Source organism: Aphelocoma coerulescens, chromosome 1 (genome assembly GCF_041296385.1).
Source record: "Aphelocoma coerulescens isolate FSJ_1873_10779 chromosome 1, UR_Acoe_1.0, whole genome shotgun sequence".
Taxonomy (NCBI): Eukaryota; Metazoa; Chordata; class Aves; order Passeriformes; family Corvidae; genus Aphelocoma; species Aphelocoma coerulescens.
In genome coordinates, this window is record NC_091013.1 from 40,599,154 (window position 1) to 40,614,564 (window position 15,411).

The 15,411-nt window shown below is 39.6% G+C and overlaps 1 protein-coding gene across 3 annotated transcripts in view; it reads left to right on the forward strand.

Annotated features, from left to right (window-relative positions):
• The first annotated feature begins 3,027 nt into the window (after window positions 1–3,027).
• STK24 (serine/threonine kinase 24) overlaps window positions 3,028–15,411 on the forward strand; it is a 53,461-nt gene continuing 41,077 nt past the window's right edge. For 2 of the 3 annotated variants that reach the window (XM_069008050.1, XM_069008065.1), the window contains exon 1: window positions 3,028–3,361. In XM_069008050.1, the coding sequence (XP_068864151.1) occupies window positions 3,320–3,361 (42 nt within the window). In that variant the 5' untranslated portion in view covers window positions 3,028–3,319. Of the gene's footprint in view, window positions 3,362–3,493; window positions 3,849–15,411 lie in introns of those variants that run through there. The other variant, XM_069008058.1, reaches the window with a different exon arrangement.

The following is a 15,411-nucleotide window of genomic DNA, read 5'->3' on the forward strand; positions in this document are numbered from 1 at the left end:
ACACCCCCCACTGTGAAATGTTTTTGTATTTCTCTTTCCTCTCTATCATCAGTTAGAGACCCATGTGAGGACCTCCCCTCTTGCCCCAGGAACACGTAAATTCTTAAAGGTCCATTTGTGAAGAGCCTTAATAATGCTGCTGTGCATTGTGTGATACAGGCAAGTGTCACACGTTTACAACTATAAATTTTAAACCAGCTGGGTTTCTGGTGCACCTTTCATCTTAGAAATCACCTGGTCTTACATTGTTCATTTGAGAAGTTTCAGTCTTTGTCAGTAAGGAGAACGTCTTTTCTTCACAGAAAGATTTACAAGCAGAAGTTCATAGTCACAGCCTTTACAATTATGTAATTATATTTTTCTTTTGTAATTCCTTTCTTACTGAAAAGGAGACTGAAATGTTATAATTTATGGCTTAAACATAACCAGCAAGGCAGAAAATCTCTGCATATTCAAAGTATCATGTTAAATTGAATTATTTACCAGTTACCAATATACCAATATACCAATAACCAATTATTAATACCATTTATTGAGAAGTTGTCACATAAATTGAATCTTTGAATGCTGGGAACATCTGGCTTCAAAAAGATATATCAGGGAACTGTCTTAGCAATAAGAACTGTTGATTTTTGAAGTGTCAGTCATTGAATTGGGATGGCTGGCCAGCATATCAGGTAATCCTTCTATTTTTATAAAGATTTCTGCAAGAGTACCCCTTCTTTGGACTAATAAATTTATTTTTTTTTCTCAGAGAAGGTTGAAAAAAACCACAAAAGGCTGAGAAAAGGGAAGGAAAATTTGCAGGGCTTTTGTTATTTAGTCTGTGAGATAGAGTTGAAATTTAGATTGAAAGACTAGCATTCACCAAACGAATAGCAAACACACACATTCATGATTTTAAAATTACATTCAAAACTATTTGTTTAAAATTTCTACAAGTCCAGGGAGAAATTGGATGTGTAACAGAACATGAGCTACAGTATAAAATTTAGAAGCTGACAAGATATTAGGCCTTCTAATACAATGTTCTGACTTCATGATATCTGGTAGCTGGTTTATGACTTAAGAGTTTTGAATCTGCTCCTTTGTTTTCCTGCATTTGACAAGTAAATCTGCCCACAGAGTTTATTCCACGGCTCAAACAATAATTTTTCAGGCACAGATTCTTGTTGAACATATAATGCAGAACTTCAAAACCTTAAGATTAAATAAATCCGTGACAGTATACAAGCAACAGAAAGACCTCACAGTGGCCCCAGGCCTGGAGCTTACATGGTGGAAGTCACTTCAGAGCAGCATGGGAACATTTTTGTGCTTATGTGCCTTGAGCTAGAGAATCTACAACCTAAACATAGAAAGGGAATTAACAAGGTAAACCAGAACCAACTCTAGCAAATCAAGTATATGTTCCATATGAAAATTATTTAAGTCCCAAAGAATATACTCATGGACAGAAAATAACAGTTGCATACCTTTCGTAATGCAAAAGAGAAAACTTGTGTACCTTTTTTATTTTGACTCCACACTGAACGTGCAACTGCAGAAAAGGTAAAGCAGCTGATAAAATCTGTATCATAATGACTATACAGAAAAGAGCAAAAATAAAACTGCATAGGCAATGGTAAAACTGACATTTTCTCAATGAGGATTTTTAATATTAAGTGATGTAGCAAAAGCTCAATGATATTCATGAGACAAAGGAAAAGGCTTGCTTGTAGCCCACTGACTTTCTCCCTAGCAAGCTAGAAAAACTTACTGCAAACAGTGTAGCAACCATAGAGATACTAAAACTGTTTTTAAAAAGGAGATTGCAAAATACTTTAGAAAACAATCTAAAGTTTTGATACTGATTGTCATGACGGTTATTTTGTTTTTGATCGAGGTAGAACTCAAATGAAAAGACTTTACATTTCTTGGAAAATTACATACCAGTAAACAGTAGAAACCTGTCCATATTTCCTGAAGCCAAACCCCGCAGAATCTAAACTCCATGCCAGCATTAAGGAAACTATCAACTCCTTCATGAACAACTAAAAAAATTAATCCAATAATTCAGTTTTCTATAGTTTCTAGCCATCATCCTTTCCTGTTTCACTATACTCAAAGGCTGGTATATTTAGTTTATTTTCTCAGGCAAAAAAACCAATGTGTTTGTGTGTGTGCACACTTACTTGCCTGCATAAGGCTATTGGCTAATTTTATTTGAATAATACTTTGAGGTAGAGATCTTGGGAACATTTATATGTCTACAAGTCTCAGGAAAACAAGATTGTGTAGCATTAACTCAGCTCACATGACACAACAAAGAATATCATAACTATAGGAAAAACTTCAGTGGAAGTTCCAATCACTTTTCAATAAGACCCTTTTATATTTTAAAGTGTTTCTTGCAGTTAAGAGATTTGTACAAACTCTAGTGAATTATCTAATGAAAAGCAATTTATGCTGCAGTGGATGCTCACCTCATTTTTAAAAACCACTTGAAAAGACAGCGAACCGCGCTGCCCTATGATTCCAGCCCCACCAGCTGACAGGTTTCAACAGCTTTAACACTCATGAAACTCCCTAGGTTTTGTGCGGGGTGGAAAAAGGAGAGAATCTTAGGGCATTCCATGCCAAATGGAAAGTTGTGTGACTGAGCTGTTAAATTCCAGTTATAACAAAGAATAGAACACTGTCGAGTTCGCAAGGGGTTTGCATGTATGCAGAGCTTCTGCTGTGTGGGAGAGACCTCAGTGCTGACCCACCCTGCTCCCGCTTAGGAACTACAGAAGCACGGTCGGCATTTTGGGTTGAGGCTTCGGCAGCTTCTGACAGGAAGCCAAGCGCTTCCTGACACCAGAGCCTGCAGCGCAGTGCCGGCGTTGCGGTGCCCTTCCCCGGAGCGAGGAGCGGCACCCCGCACCCCTCGCGGGCCGCTCCTGCCGCGCCCATGGCGGCGGGCGGGCTCCGCCGCGGGCAGGTACCAGCGCAGGGGAGGCGGGGCCGCCGCTGCCGCTCCTCCCCCTGCTCCTTCACCTCCTCCTCCCGCCTCAGGTTTGTCATCGTGTCGCCGGCACGGCCCGGAGGAGGAGGAGGAAGAGGAGGAGGGATGAGGAAGCTGCTGCCGCCTTTTCATCCGTGACGGCGGCCTGGAGAGCCTGGGCTTGGGACGGCCCCTTTCCCACCGCCGGCGCACAGGCGCTGCTCGCCCGGGGGAAGGGCCAGGAGGAGGACGGCCGTGCTGTGTGTGAGAGAGCGTGGAGATGAGCTCAGCTCTGTGCCCTGGAGCCGCCTGAGGAGAGCCGGCTCCCTCCCTGCCTCTCTCGCCGCCGCCATGGCTCACTCCCCCGTGCAGGCGGGGCTGCCGGGGATGCAGGTGAGGAGCTGCCCCCAGGGCAGGCACGGACACGCACCTCGGGCGAGGGTGGGTGTAAAAGGGGGGTTTCCCGGGGCTCGGGGGTCAGGGCTCGGGGATCAGGCGCCTCTTGGCCCTGGCTCGGCCGCGGGAGCAGAGGAGCGGGATGGAGACGAAACGTGCTGTCAGCGCTTGGCGTGGTGCCCAGCGAGCTCCGTCGGCCCGGTGGATCCCTGCCTGCCCCTGCCTCCCTCCATCCCTGTCCTCGGCAGCCGCTGTGTCGCTGCAGGCGTGCGGAGCGGAGCGTGGCGTGTGGCCCCCTCCCCCGGCCGGGAGTTCTCGGTGTTTTAATTCCTGAAGCGAACCGCGGCTCAGTGGGCAATTTTCAGCCCCGTTAATTTGAGGTGGATAGGGGAAGCATACGTAAAACCAGTCCGCAAAAGCAGGGCCTGGAAATGTTGACCTTCAGCGCATGCTGCAGTGCCCATGTCTGTGGTGCTGCTCTGAGGTGGGTGCTCGGGGATCGTGTTTGGCTCCTGTGTTTGATTCCGAGAGTTCGTCAGCTGCTGTTGTTATACGGTGGAATTTTCTGGTTCTGTGTCTTAACTGTATTTTTGAAATAACTAATGCGTTTTTGTACTGCCTGAGCTGGCTTTCCCCCCTCCTCCCCGCCTCGTTTTTCTTGGTTTAAATGGAAACTGCTGCCAGGAAAACATTAAGGTCATTGGTATCTGTGTGTTGTTATTCTAATGTTTCCCACATCTGATTGGAAACTTTCTTGCCCTAATCTCCGAAGGAACAACCTATGAATGACCTGTAAGAGTTTCCCTTAATTTGTCTTCTGGATTGAAAGCATTTGTGCATAATTTGGTTTAAGTGTTGGTTTACCATGGTTGGTTTTATTGTGAGTCAAGATTCTAAGTCATGAATCTCTTTTCTTCCGAAAATCTGAGGATTTGAATTGAAAATGTTACTTGCATGACATTAATTATATGCTCATACATAGTACTGAATGCCTTGTAGCCTAACTAGGCCCACACTCTGAGCTGATTAATTTATTGTTCTGTAGGTCCTTCTGTTGAGAGTTCAAGTTCACCTTCCAAATATGAGCAGTTTGCTGATTGCCAGAGACAGAGAAATAAGGGTTTCTTGATTGACTATGGCTATTATTTGGGCTTTTTTTTTTTTTTTTTATTCCTTTGAGACATATTAGAACTGAGGCAACTATCTACTTTGAAACACAATCTCTAACACTTTAGAATTAAAAAGTCAGGTTTGTAGTTGCTTGTGAGAGAATGAAGATTGTTCCATCATTATGCATGTACTGCTGATGTGTGTCACTGCATGATCTAAGGACTTATTATTTAGTTTGTAGTACTGTTAGCTGTACTAAATGGGTGGATCTTCAGGGTACTTGTTAGTCCATGTAATTTGGGACTTTGCTTCAAATCTTTTTATTCAGGATGGCGTTATTTTTCTCATGATTTTTATTCTATTATGAGAGTTGCTCAAGTGTGAACTTTAATAGTCTAAAAAAATCCCCCTGAATACCAAACTAAAGACCTGCTGATAGGTAGAGGCATGAAATCTGTAAGCAGTGTGTATGCTGCTTGCTAATTTTCGGTGCCCAGTTCAAGATGTCTATATCCATTTCCATTCTGTCGGAATATACAGCAGTTTTATAGTGGTCTGTTTTCAGTACATGATTCTCTTTGATTTTATTTCCAAGTAAATGTTCAAAGAGTAAAGTACATGCAATGTGTGACATCTACTTCGATAAGAAAAAGGTTTGGGACTTTTTCATTGTGTAGAAGAGAGGAATAGAGCCTAGTTCTCTGAGTTATAATTAAATTGCCTAAATCACGGGACTATGTCTTCTTTTTCTGTAGTGTGATCCCTCCTCCCCACCTACCAGCTTCTGCCACAAATGGTGGAAGCAGTGTCAGTGACAAGTTATGCAGGTTTCTCCGACATTCTTTGCTGTACTTACACAAGAGAGCAGCCAGTGTGCTTGTGTGAGCAGAGTAACTTCTTGACCCCAAAAAATCACTTGGAGGGACATCACTTTATTAATGCTGTTTGGCATGAGCACGGGTAGTGTAAATAGAGCAGAGGAATGAAAGATTAATCTATTCCTCCCTGAACAAGATGTCTGATCGATGTTTGAAGAGTGATGCATAAAAAGTGAGTGGGTAGAGAGTGAGCCAAAGGAATGAAAAACTGTGGAGGAAATGTAGGATGGTGCTGGAAGGTTGTCAAAACCTGAGATTTGCTGTCTGCTGCAAAGTGGGCATGTTGTAACCTGAATAAAAACAGAGTTGGGTTTTGACCTAAATTTCTGTGTGTGCAGTTTAAGTTTGGACTCAAAGTTTTTGCTGTTGTTGTTTTAAGGGCTTTGTAAAGATATGAGTTTGGGTGTGCAGTGTGAAGCTGCATCATTGCTGAACTGAGAATGTGTTTCTTGCTTGTTCATGCCTTATGGAAGTGGCCTGAGGAGAGTGTGTGTTTGCCTGTAAATGTGTGAGATTCCTGCAAGGCTGGCTCCGAGTAAGTGTATATGACCTTGATTTTCAGACTGGCCTGCATTTCAAGGCTGTGGTGAGCTTCTGTAGCTTCTTTATGGAAGCTGTATTTTAAATAATCAAGTACTGTGTTAATAAATTTATGGTAATAAATTCCTGTGGTGCTTTTAAAATTCCATCATCTTTAAGACAAGCCTCTTCTGTGTGATAAAACCCTTTTTCTATCTTCTTCCCTTTCAGTTTTTCTGTAGCAATAACAGTGTTTATGCAGTAAGTTATTTTTATCCATTCTTCATTGTATTTTCAGTGCAAGAGCTACAGGTTCTTAATGTAAATAAGCATTGACATTCAAGCTGTTTTGCTTCAAGAAATGCTAAAAGTTTAACTAAATTTAAGTGGGAACTTGACAAATTAACAGAAAAGTTTTTAAGTATAAAGGCACCATTTCTGGCTCAGAAAGTGTCTAAAGTGTCAGTTTGCTGGAGACTGGAAGGATGTTTTGGGAAATACTGCTGTTTACTGTTCTATTTTTGCACTGTTCCCAAGATGTTCACTTTTGACTGTTGTAGGAGAAGTGTCCTGGCCTAGAGGATCCTTTGTTCTGATCCAGCCTGGCTGTTCTTTCATAGTTACACACTATAGGTGTTACTGTCTTCCTTATTGTAACTCCTTCTCCTTTTATAATAAACTGTTTTAACCACTTCCTGTGTGAGCTCTGTGTTTGGTAATTGCAAAATACTGTGTTACTAAATCAAAGGCACTGTGGAAAGGCTGCTTAGCTTCCACTGCTTTCCATTTGCAGCTTCTGTGTAGGAGACCCAGTTTGTTTGGTTGTTTTTTTTTTTGTTTGAGAGTTTGTGCTCACTGTTGCTGTTTACATTATAGTTTGACAAATGCTTTGCAGTAACTTACAGCACTTAAATATTGGACAGATCCTTGAACTGTTATGATCTTCTCTAATGAGTTTTAAAATATCCTGAATACAGATGTCATGGTTCTGTGACATATTACAAGCTCAGCCCTTGGGTGGCAGGACAGAAGTTTTAATTGGTGAAAATGAAGTGGGCATCTTCTCACTCTGTAGTCAAAGGCTGTGTCAGGGCTATGTAATAGATGTATGGAGCTGTTTGAGAGGAGTCAGGAAAACCTATTTCCATTGTGTGGCCTTCCAGAATAGGTAAATAGATACTGCTTATGGCGACTGTGTCTTTCAGGTATCCTCACAGACCAGTCAGACTTGTCCTGCATTGTGGCAAGTTTCATGTACCAGTTTCATGTTTGAGTAAGGTACCCTCTTAGCCAGCTGTCATCTTTGTTCCCCAGAGAGACAAAAGGCTACTGATGTAGCGAACACATTTAAATATCAGGCCTTGTGTTATGAGTGGTGTACAAGGCTCTGATGTCAGCTTTTACACAGTGGCATCTTTTGTGTTTCTGAACTAGAAGATGGAAGTATGTATCTTGGCTGCATTTTCAAAATTTGCTTAAATTCTTCTCATGCTCCTTTTCTTGGGGGGTGGAGTAGGAAGGAGAATAGAGGATGCACCAAACACTAACAAACAAAGTTAACCAGGCATCTAATATAAATCAATAATAATATAAAATACTGCATCCATCTGATAATAATTTTGTGCCTGCTATACAAAAAAGATGTGGACAGCTGGAGAGGGTCAAGAGAAGGGCCACAGAGATGATTGGAGAACTAGAAAGCCTGTCATGTGGAGCTGAGAGAGCTGGATGTGTTTAGCCTTGAGAAAGGAAGGCCTAGGGGAGACCTTATCACCATGTTCCAGTATTTGAAAGGTTTCTACAGACAAGATGGAGACTGCCTTTTTACTAGGAATCACATGGAAAGATGAGGAGTAAGAGGTACAGGTTACCCCTGGGGAGGGTTCTGATTGGACACAAGAGGAAAATTTTTTCCCAAATAGGACAATCATCCATTGGAATAATCTTCTTGGGGAAATGGGGGATTCCCTGCTGCTGGACTCTTTTAAGACTTCCCTGGACAGGGTGCTGGGCCATCTTGTCTAGACTGTGCTTTTGCTGGGAAAGGTTGGACCAGATTTTCCTTGAGATCCCTTCCAACCTGGTATCCTATGATTCTGTGATTGAATTTGATCTGGTTATTGCTTTTGTGGTGATACACCTGCCTACATTTGTGGAGTACTATTTAATTCAGCAGTGTTCTGTGTGCTTAAAAGTAATAATTTGTGTGGCTGCAGCTATATAATCAGAACTGTTTTTACTTGTAAACTCTTTGTTGATCTGGGTAAGTTTCCATGTGTAGGTATGCACCTGACAATTAATAACAAATACAATACATAGGAAGAATCTCTTCAGTGTACTGGATTTGAGATGTAGAGGGACAAATTTTTTTAAGACAATTTAGTTTTATGAGAAGACAGCATGAGATAATAAAATTACATTACATTAGAAAGATTTTAATCTTGGGTTTCCTAACCCATCAGTAAAATTATCTCCATTTCTCAGCAGAGAAAAATGTCTGTCTGTCTGTTTGTTTTAATGGTAGACTTCAGCTTCCATATTTAAATTTTTTTTATACACGGAAGCTTGACTGTGAATGTAGCAACTTCTTTCTGCCAAAATTGCTAACTCCCTTAAGCTGATGTGTTTGGGTTATATGCCAAACTGAGTCTTGAGCTATGATCAGTGCAAGGTGATGTTGGCATTCACAAGTTAGTTGATAGCAGTAAAATCTGTTTGTTTTTCCCAAGCTTGCTTTAAGCTTTAGTATATTACCTGAAACCAGACTTCTGGCTATGTTCAGGAAGTTCCAAGACTCAGATAAATGTAATTTATTTTTGAAGAGATGTATTGAATAGATGGTTGGTTTTTTTTAGTGAAATGGCTTTCATAAACCAAAAAATACTTTATTTATTGGAAGTATTTGTGCGTGGTGTTGTTCCCTCTTAGTGGACAAGAATGGGTATTAGAGTAGTAAATGTTTAGGTTGCACAAACATCAGAGTGTGCTGATTGTATGTTAGTATAGAACTGAGAGCCTTCTGCAGTGTAACTTGATTAAAAGTGAGGCTTGGACCAGGAGAATTTATTGTATTCTTAGTTGTTCTGCTTGGCAGCTTCTTGAGACAGACATCTGTGTTTTCTGTCAGATAACAATGGGTGCAAGGAGAGTCTCCCCTCAAATTATGGAATTGCTGTAGAACCTAAAATCGCTCTTTTCCTTCTTTTTCTCAAGTAGTGTTAATGCAATGTAACTTTCTAATTGCCTCAATTAGCACTATTTATTCAGCCATTTGTCATAATGATGGGATTTTCCGAAAAGAGCTACTTTATTTTTCTTTTTATCAGTAGCTTAGCTAATTAAGAGTGATTTTTACAGCATTTAGCTTTTTAGCAAGTGTAAACAAGTGAGAGACATTTTTCTAAAACTCTTTTTGGGACATTTTTCCTTAGCTGTCTTTCTCTTGGTGTCTAAAATACATCTTGTGTTTCACTGCCATAATGTACCTACTGCTGATACTTGTATGTTGTTTTCATTGTGTGCTCAAGGCATGGAGAGATTTTTAATTGCAGTAGTTTACAGTTTAGAAGTGTAGTGGATGGAAGAGGGGGAAGTCAGTTACATGTTATGAAAGCTTTTAGTGATGTTGCACTAAAAATTGAGAAACTTCAGAAACTCAGAATAAATTCCAATTAAATGTGCTTTCTGGAAGCAGGCTGTGGTTAGGTAACTATTCATTTTGGTATTAAACTTGTAGGGTTGTACACTAAGCAGCTTTCTGAATGAAAAATATCAGAAAATTTCAGACTGATTTGTGCAGGGGACATTGCACCCAGAAAATGGTATTGGTTAATTAGAAATCTGGAAGCATGCTTTGTATATTTGTGTTACCAAGAAAGAATTGAATACTTTGTATTCTAAATCTAAGATAAGTGCATCTTGCTTGAAAATAAGTGGAAAGAGGGTTATACAAGGGATGAGGAATACTTTTATGGTAGGCTAACTTTAGGCAACTTTTTTATTCATGCTGGAAATGTGCTTAAACCCTGTTTCAATCTAGGTAGAAATCAGAACAAGAGAGTTGAACTGTGTGACAAATATGAGTATTAGTAGGCCACAGTGATTCATGCTATATGTTTTTACCTGCAGTGTTTGAGGTGCAAGGTTTACAGCTTTATTTTTTGCTTCCTCTCTCCTCTGTTTCAACCCACTGAAGTTTCACAGCAGGATTTATGGCAGCTGTTCCTTTTTCTCAATAGTTAAAGTATTGCTATTGCTAATTCTCTGAATTTTTGGTATATTTTATTTCTCCCAGAAGAAAGCAATTTCCTTATGGTAGCATGTGTCTGAATTGAATAATTATAGTATGGGAGATGGCAAATTAGAAATATGGAATGTGTATGAAGAAAAAAAAGAAAACAATTACTTCTTCTAATTGACAAATTCTACACCTATTTATTATAGACGAATGCTTTCATTCTAGTCTTTGTACCTCTCATTCAATGTTTTGCTGATTAGTCTTTTTAAAATGAAATAAAAATCAGTTGTTGCTGTTCATGATAATTATAACATAGCTATGGTACTTTGTATCATTTACTTTATTACTGATAGATAAGACTGAGAGATGGTTCAAATTTGGTTCCAGTTTTAAGGCTTCTTAAAAATGTATTTTTTTTTATCCTTGTTTATATAAAATCTGTCTTTTTGGGTTAATTAGCTGCTTTTTGAAAGTATAGGTAGGGATTGATACAATTGAACGATTTATAATCTGCCTGCTGCCTCTGTTCTATTTCAATTTCACACCAGCTTCAGGAAATAATTTTGTGTTGTATCAGTTGTTCATATGTGGCATATATATATTGCTGGAACAAAAACTTGTGAGCTTCTGAGAAAGCTGAAATGCTGAAAAGCAAACTTTGAGGCTTCTCCTTCCTGGAGGTAGTTTTTTCCCTGATACAAAACCATCTTATATGGGTGTTTTGGGGAGTTGGTGGTTGCTTTTTGTTTGTTTGTTTGTTTGTTTGTTTGTTTGTTTCTGGCCATGGGTTTGTTTATTCCCTGCCCCCTGCTTTGGTAGCCCAGGTTTGTGGGAGGGCTGCATGATTTGAGTGTGTTCAATTTACCCAAATTTATGTATCTCTGCTACTGCCTGCCTCCACTACAGCACAAACTGTGCTGCTAGTTTTGTGGGAATCAAAGTAAAAAGGGGAACTGCTTAATACCGTGTTGAGATGAAGACACTTTCAATGGTTTTGTGAAAGATTGCAAGTGGTGCTATGGGGAAACCTTTGCAGTGCCTTCTTGAAATGGGGAGCTGTGTGAAGAATGACATCAACTGTGCCTGCTGTTCACTTTGGCTTTAGGCTCAAAGCTCTCTGGGTACGTGGGAAAATTTCCTGTGTGAACTTCTCTGGCAGATTTCTGTTCTCTGGTCTAACCAAAGAAAAATTTAAAATATAGAAATTATGTGCAGCAATGGTGTCTCATTTCTGAAGAAATTATGTTTTTGAGCAGTAAATTTAGCAGCAAAACTAACTCTTGGTGTGATAGGAAGTGTATCACAGAATAGCTGAGATTGCAAGGGACCTGTGGAGCACATCTAGTCCACCTCCTGCTCAAAGTAGAGTCATCAGATTGCTTAGGACCACATCCAGCCTAGTTTTTTAATACCTCAAAGGATCCACAACCTGCCTGGACAGACCTAGTGTAGTGTTGGATTATCCTCACATTAAGGAAGGTTGGGGTTTTACCTTTGTCGTTGTTTTGGTGGTTGTTTTTTGTATGTTTGTTTGTTTGTTTTTTTCTTTTCCTCTTTTTTTTTTTTTTTTTTGGAAGTTTAGATAAAGTTTCCTATACTCAGTTTCTGGCCATTGCATCTTGTCCTTCTTCTGGACACCACTGAGAAGAGTCTGGCCCTGTGTTCTTTACTCCTTTCCATCAGGTATTCACACACAATAAGATTTCCAAGCCCTCAAGCTTTTCTTTTCCAGGCTAAGCAATCCCCAGAAATCTTTGAACCTCTTCAGATTATCATATTTTGGGCTCAGTCTTGGTAGGGAATGAGAATTGGACTGACAAATTGGAAATTGATTTGGTGAAATTAAACTTATACAAAATGAGGTGTTAAAAGATTGTCTATTTCAAATGAGCTGCACAGAGAAATCACAGATCTGCAAGTAAAAAAGAACTTGAATTATGGAGATGCTTTATAATTCTTGTAAGTTAAAGAGAAATATTTTTTAATGCTTTTCTACAATAGCTGGAATAACTCTTCATAAAAAAAGGTTAGAAATAAGAACTGGAGTGAGATGTGGAAATAAACATAAAGCTGTATCTTTGCTCAGAACGGTTGTGGGTAAAGTTGGATCTAACTAGTTTGAATTTCAGTAATGTTTTCTGTTGAGCTTTGAGGGACAATTAGTGTGGATGAGAATTGGAGATTCATAAAAATAAATATGTTGCAAGACTATGTGTAATCCTGGCTGTGAGGAGGGCACTGCAGAGGTGGTGTCAGAGTGGGTGATACTGCTGGTTTCTCCAGGACTGTTCTCATCAGTTGGTGACTGAAAAGTGACCTTTGCATAGAAAAAGGCAATGCATGCTGATTAAAATGGTTGATGGTACAAAATTTAAAGGCACCCATTACACTTGAGAGGCCAGTGCTGAAGAACTGTGCAACCCTGGGAACTGGAATTACTGAACAAAACAACATGAAGTGCAGCTTGTCGTAAGTATGAGTATTACAAAGAACCTTTGCAAGAGTCTGGGAGCTCATTAGTTGGAAATGCAAAGCATTAGGAAGAAGTGATTTGGTTTAGTTGGTTGCAGCTGAGTTTGAGCCATGAGGCCAAATTGAACAAATAGGATCTGAGAATGTATTGGACTATTTTTATTCTGTTGAAGTGGGCAACAGTGTTGTTAGGTACTAAGAAGAGTTAATTTTAAATGGAGTGTGTTTTTTTGGCTGATTAAGGTCAAAAGTAATGAATCCAATGTGGAACAAGTACAGAGAGATTACTCAAATTATTGGATGAATGGTGGCTTTGCTTATGGTGAAAAGGACTTTGTTCTGCATGGCTAAACAAGCTGGACACTAGACAAGATGGTTGCAGTTTGTGTTCAAAAGTGTGAAAAACTATTTGAAATAAAAAGCAAAGTAATTCAAGTGTCTGTGGAAATTGAAAGTTCTGGAATCATCCAACCTGAATGCTCCATAATTTGTTTTTGATTTGTTGCACTATGTATTCTGTGACAAGCTTTGAAAAAAATGTTGTAGTGGTAGAGATCTAGTTCTTTGTCAAGGTGATTAGCTTTACCCATTTGCAACAGATATTGATGTTCTAATCTGGGGTTTCTAGCAATATTTGATGTGCTAATTTGATGCTTACATGAAGGCTCTTTTATCAGTTCTCATTATTTTAATATGAGTAGAAATACGCTCTATGCTTAGTGAAAGCTTGCAAAGAATAGAGTTGGCGAAACCATAGTGAAACTATCAGTGGAAGTCATTTTCCTCTAGGTAGTTGTCTAGAGAGAATATTTATAAAGCTATTTGTTTATTTTGTCTCTGTTGGAAGTATTTACAAAAACAAGCAAAAACAAATTTGGAAAATCCTTTCCAGATGTGATCTTGGAAAAATGGGTGGGAATTGACCACTCCTGTACTTTCAGATTTAAGCAGTTCATTTATGTATCTGGAGGCCTGACGTCTGTATTTTTGAAAGACAGCAGGTCATTAAAAGAGACCAGCTCTCAGTTTTTGCAAAAACACAGGTTGGCAGTAGTTTAAGGCTCTCACTTCAAACACCTGGTGTTCTGAGAAGAAAACTGAGACCTTCTTGCAGAGCAAGAGTGTGTTGTTTGGGTTTTTTGAAACAACTGCTACCTACTGTTGTTCAGAACAAAATTCAGGAATGGCAACTGTTACATTTTAGAACAAATGAATGAATTTACAAAAGTTGTGAACTGGTAAGGAAAGGTTGGTTTGTTTGTTTGTTTGACAATTAGTCATTTCACAAGAAACTTATGAAATAATATTGATAATGATTTTAATCCCATTAAGTCCTGTTATTATTGAAAAATTAGCATTTCAAAATGTCTGCAAAATTTTGATTATAAAAAATCAAACAGGAACAGTTGTTCCCTTCTTCTTGGGTCTTCCAGGAATAGTTATCTTCCTCGCTTTTCTGTAATTACTAATTCTCTTTTACAGTTGTCTTATAAAACTGCCAGCCTAACACCAGAATCCCAAGAGCTTGGCACTGTAAAAAAGAAACTGTGAGGTTCCTGAAAGTCTCTGAAGACTGTGGTGTTGTGAAACAAGGGGATTTAATATATGCTAGTAATAGATGGTTAAGGGGAAAAGGGAAAATAGGGGGTGTATACATACAGCCAGCAGAACTTGAAGAGCTGCTGGCAGGTAGCTGTTGCATTTTCTCCACATGAACAACTGCAGTGCGCTGCAACTTTGAGCAGTGCTGGCTTTTTAGTCTCAGGAGGTGAAACATGGAATTTTTTAGGCAGCTGTGACTGGGATTGGTTTGTGGCTTACCCAGATGCCTTTGTAATGATGTAATGCTCAGATTCCTGTGGCTAGTGAATGGAACTTGAAGGCTTGTGTGGATGGATTAGGCGTGCACAGCTCTCTACAGCACATCATCTCAAATTCCAACACAGGATATATGAAAGTGTAGACAGATAATTGTTTTCCACAAGGGAAAATATCTGATGCAGGTGTTAAGGTTATTTTTATTCATGAAGAGTTCTCGGAGAAGACTGGTTTGAATGTTGACAACAGAGCATTCTGTGAAGCATGAGAAGAATCAGTAAGCACAATTTGGTTTGTAATTTTGTGATCTCTTAGAAATTATGTCCCTGGAAGTGTTGGTAAGGGTTATTCTGTAGCTAAGGGTTGACTGTCAGAAAACATGAAGTGCCTTGGTCTGGTTTCCAAGTGGGAGATATATTAGCATATTACGTATGTAATATTTACTAGTGTGTAAGAGTATGTTGTTCTCATTACATTGAAATTAAAGGAGGAACAAGCTGCTTTTCATGGAAGGGATTTGGATCTTTTGCTCTGTTCCCTTAATGGCAAAAGGGTGATAAAACCCCATGCCCTTCTGTTTGTTTGCCGAAACTGACTTTGGATAAAAGGATGGATCAGTAAGATGTAAAGCAGGGGGAACTTCCTGGGGCTGGTGAAGTCTTGCAGTAAGTACGCTTAGAGTGTTTTTGCTTTAGGCTGATCTCACCAGCGATGTGTTCCTGGCATGATTATCTGAAAGCCGTGATGTCTTATAGCTGTCTTCAAAGTACCAAAAGTAGTAGTGTACTCCCAATTTGTGCCAGATGATAAAATGCTCTGAGAACCGAGTGGGTTTATCTTTGGGTTCAGTCAGTTCCAGCTACCTGGTCCTCAAAACACCTATTTCAGTGTGAAATTCAGATACCTCCAGAAAAACTGTGTTCTAGGCTATCTTCCTCTTGCAGCTGCATGGGCTAATTATGTAACCTTTGAGATGTGAGAGCAGAAGTAGACAGAAGTATAGGTGGGAGGTG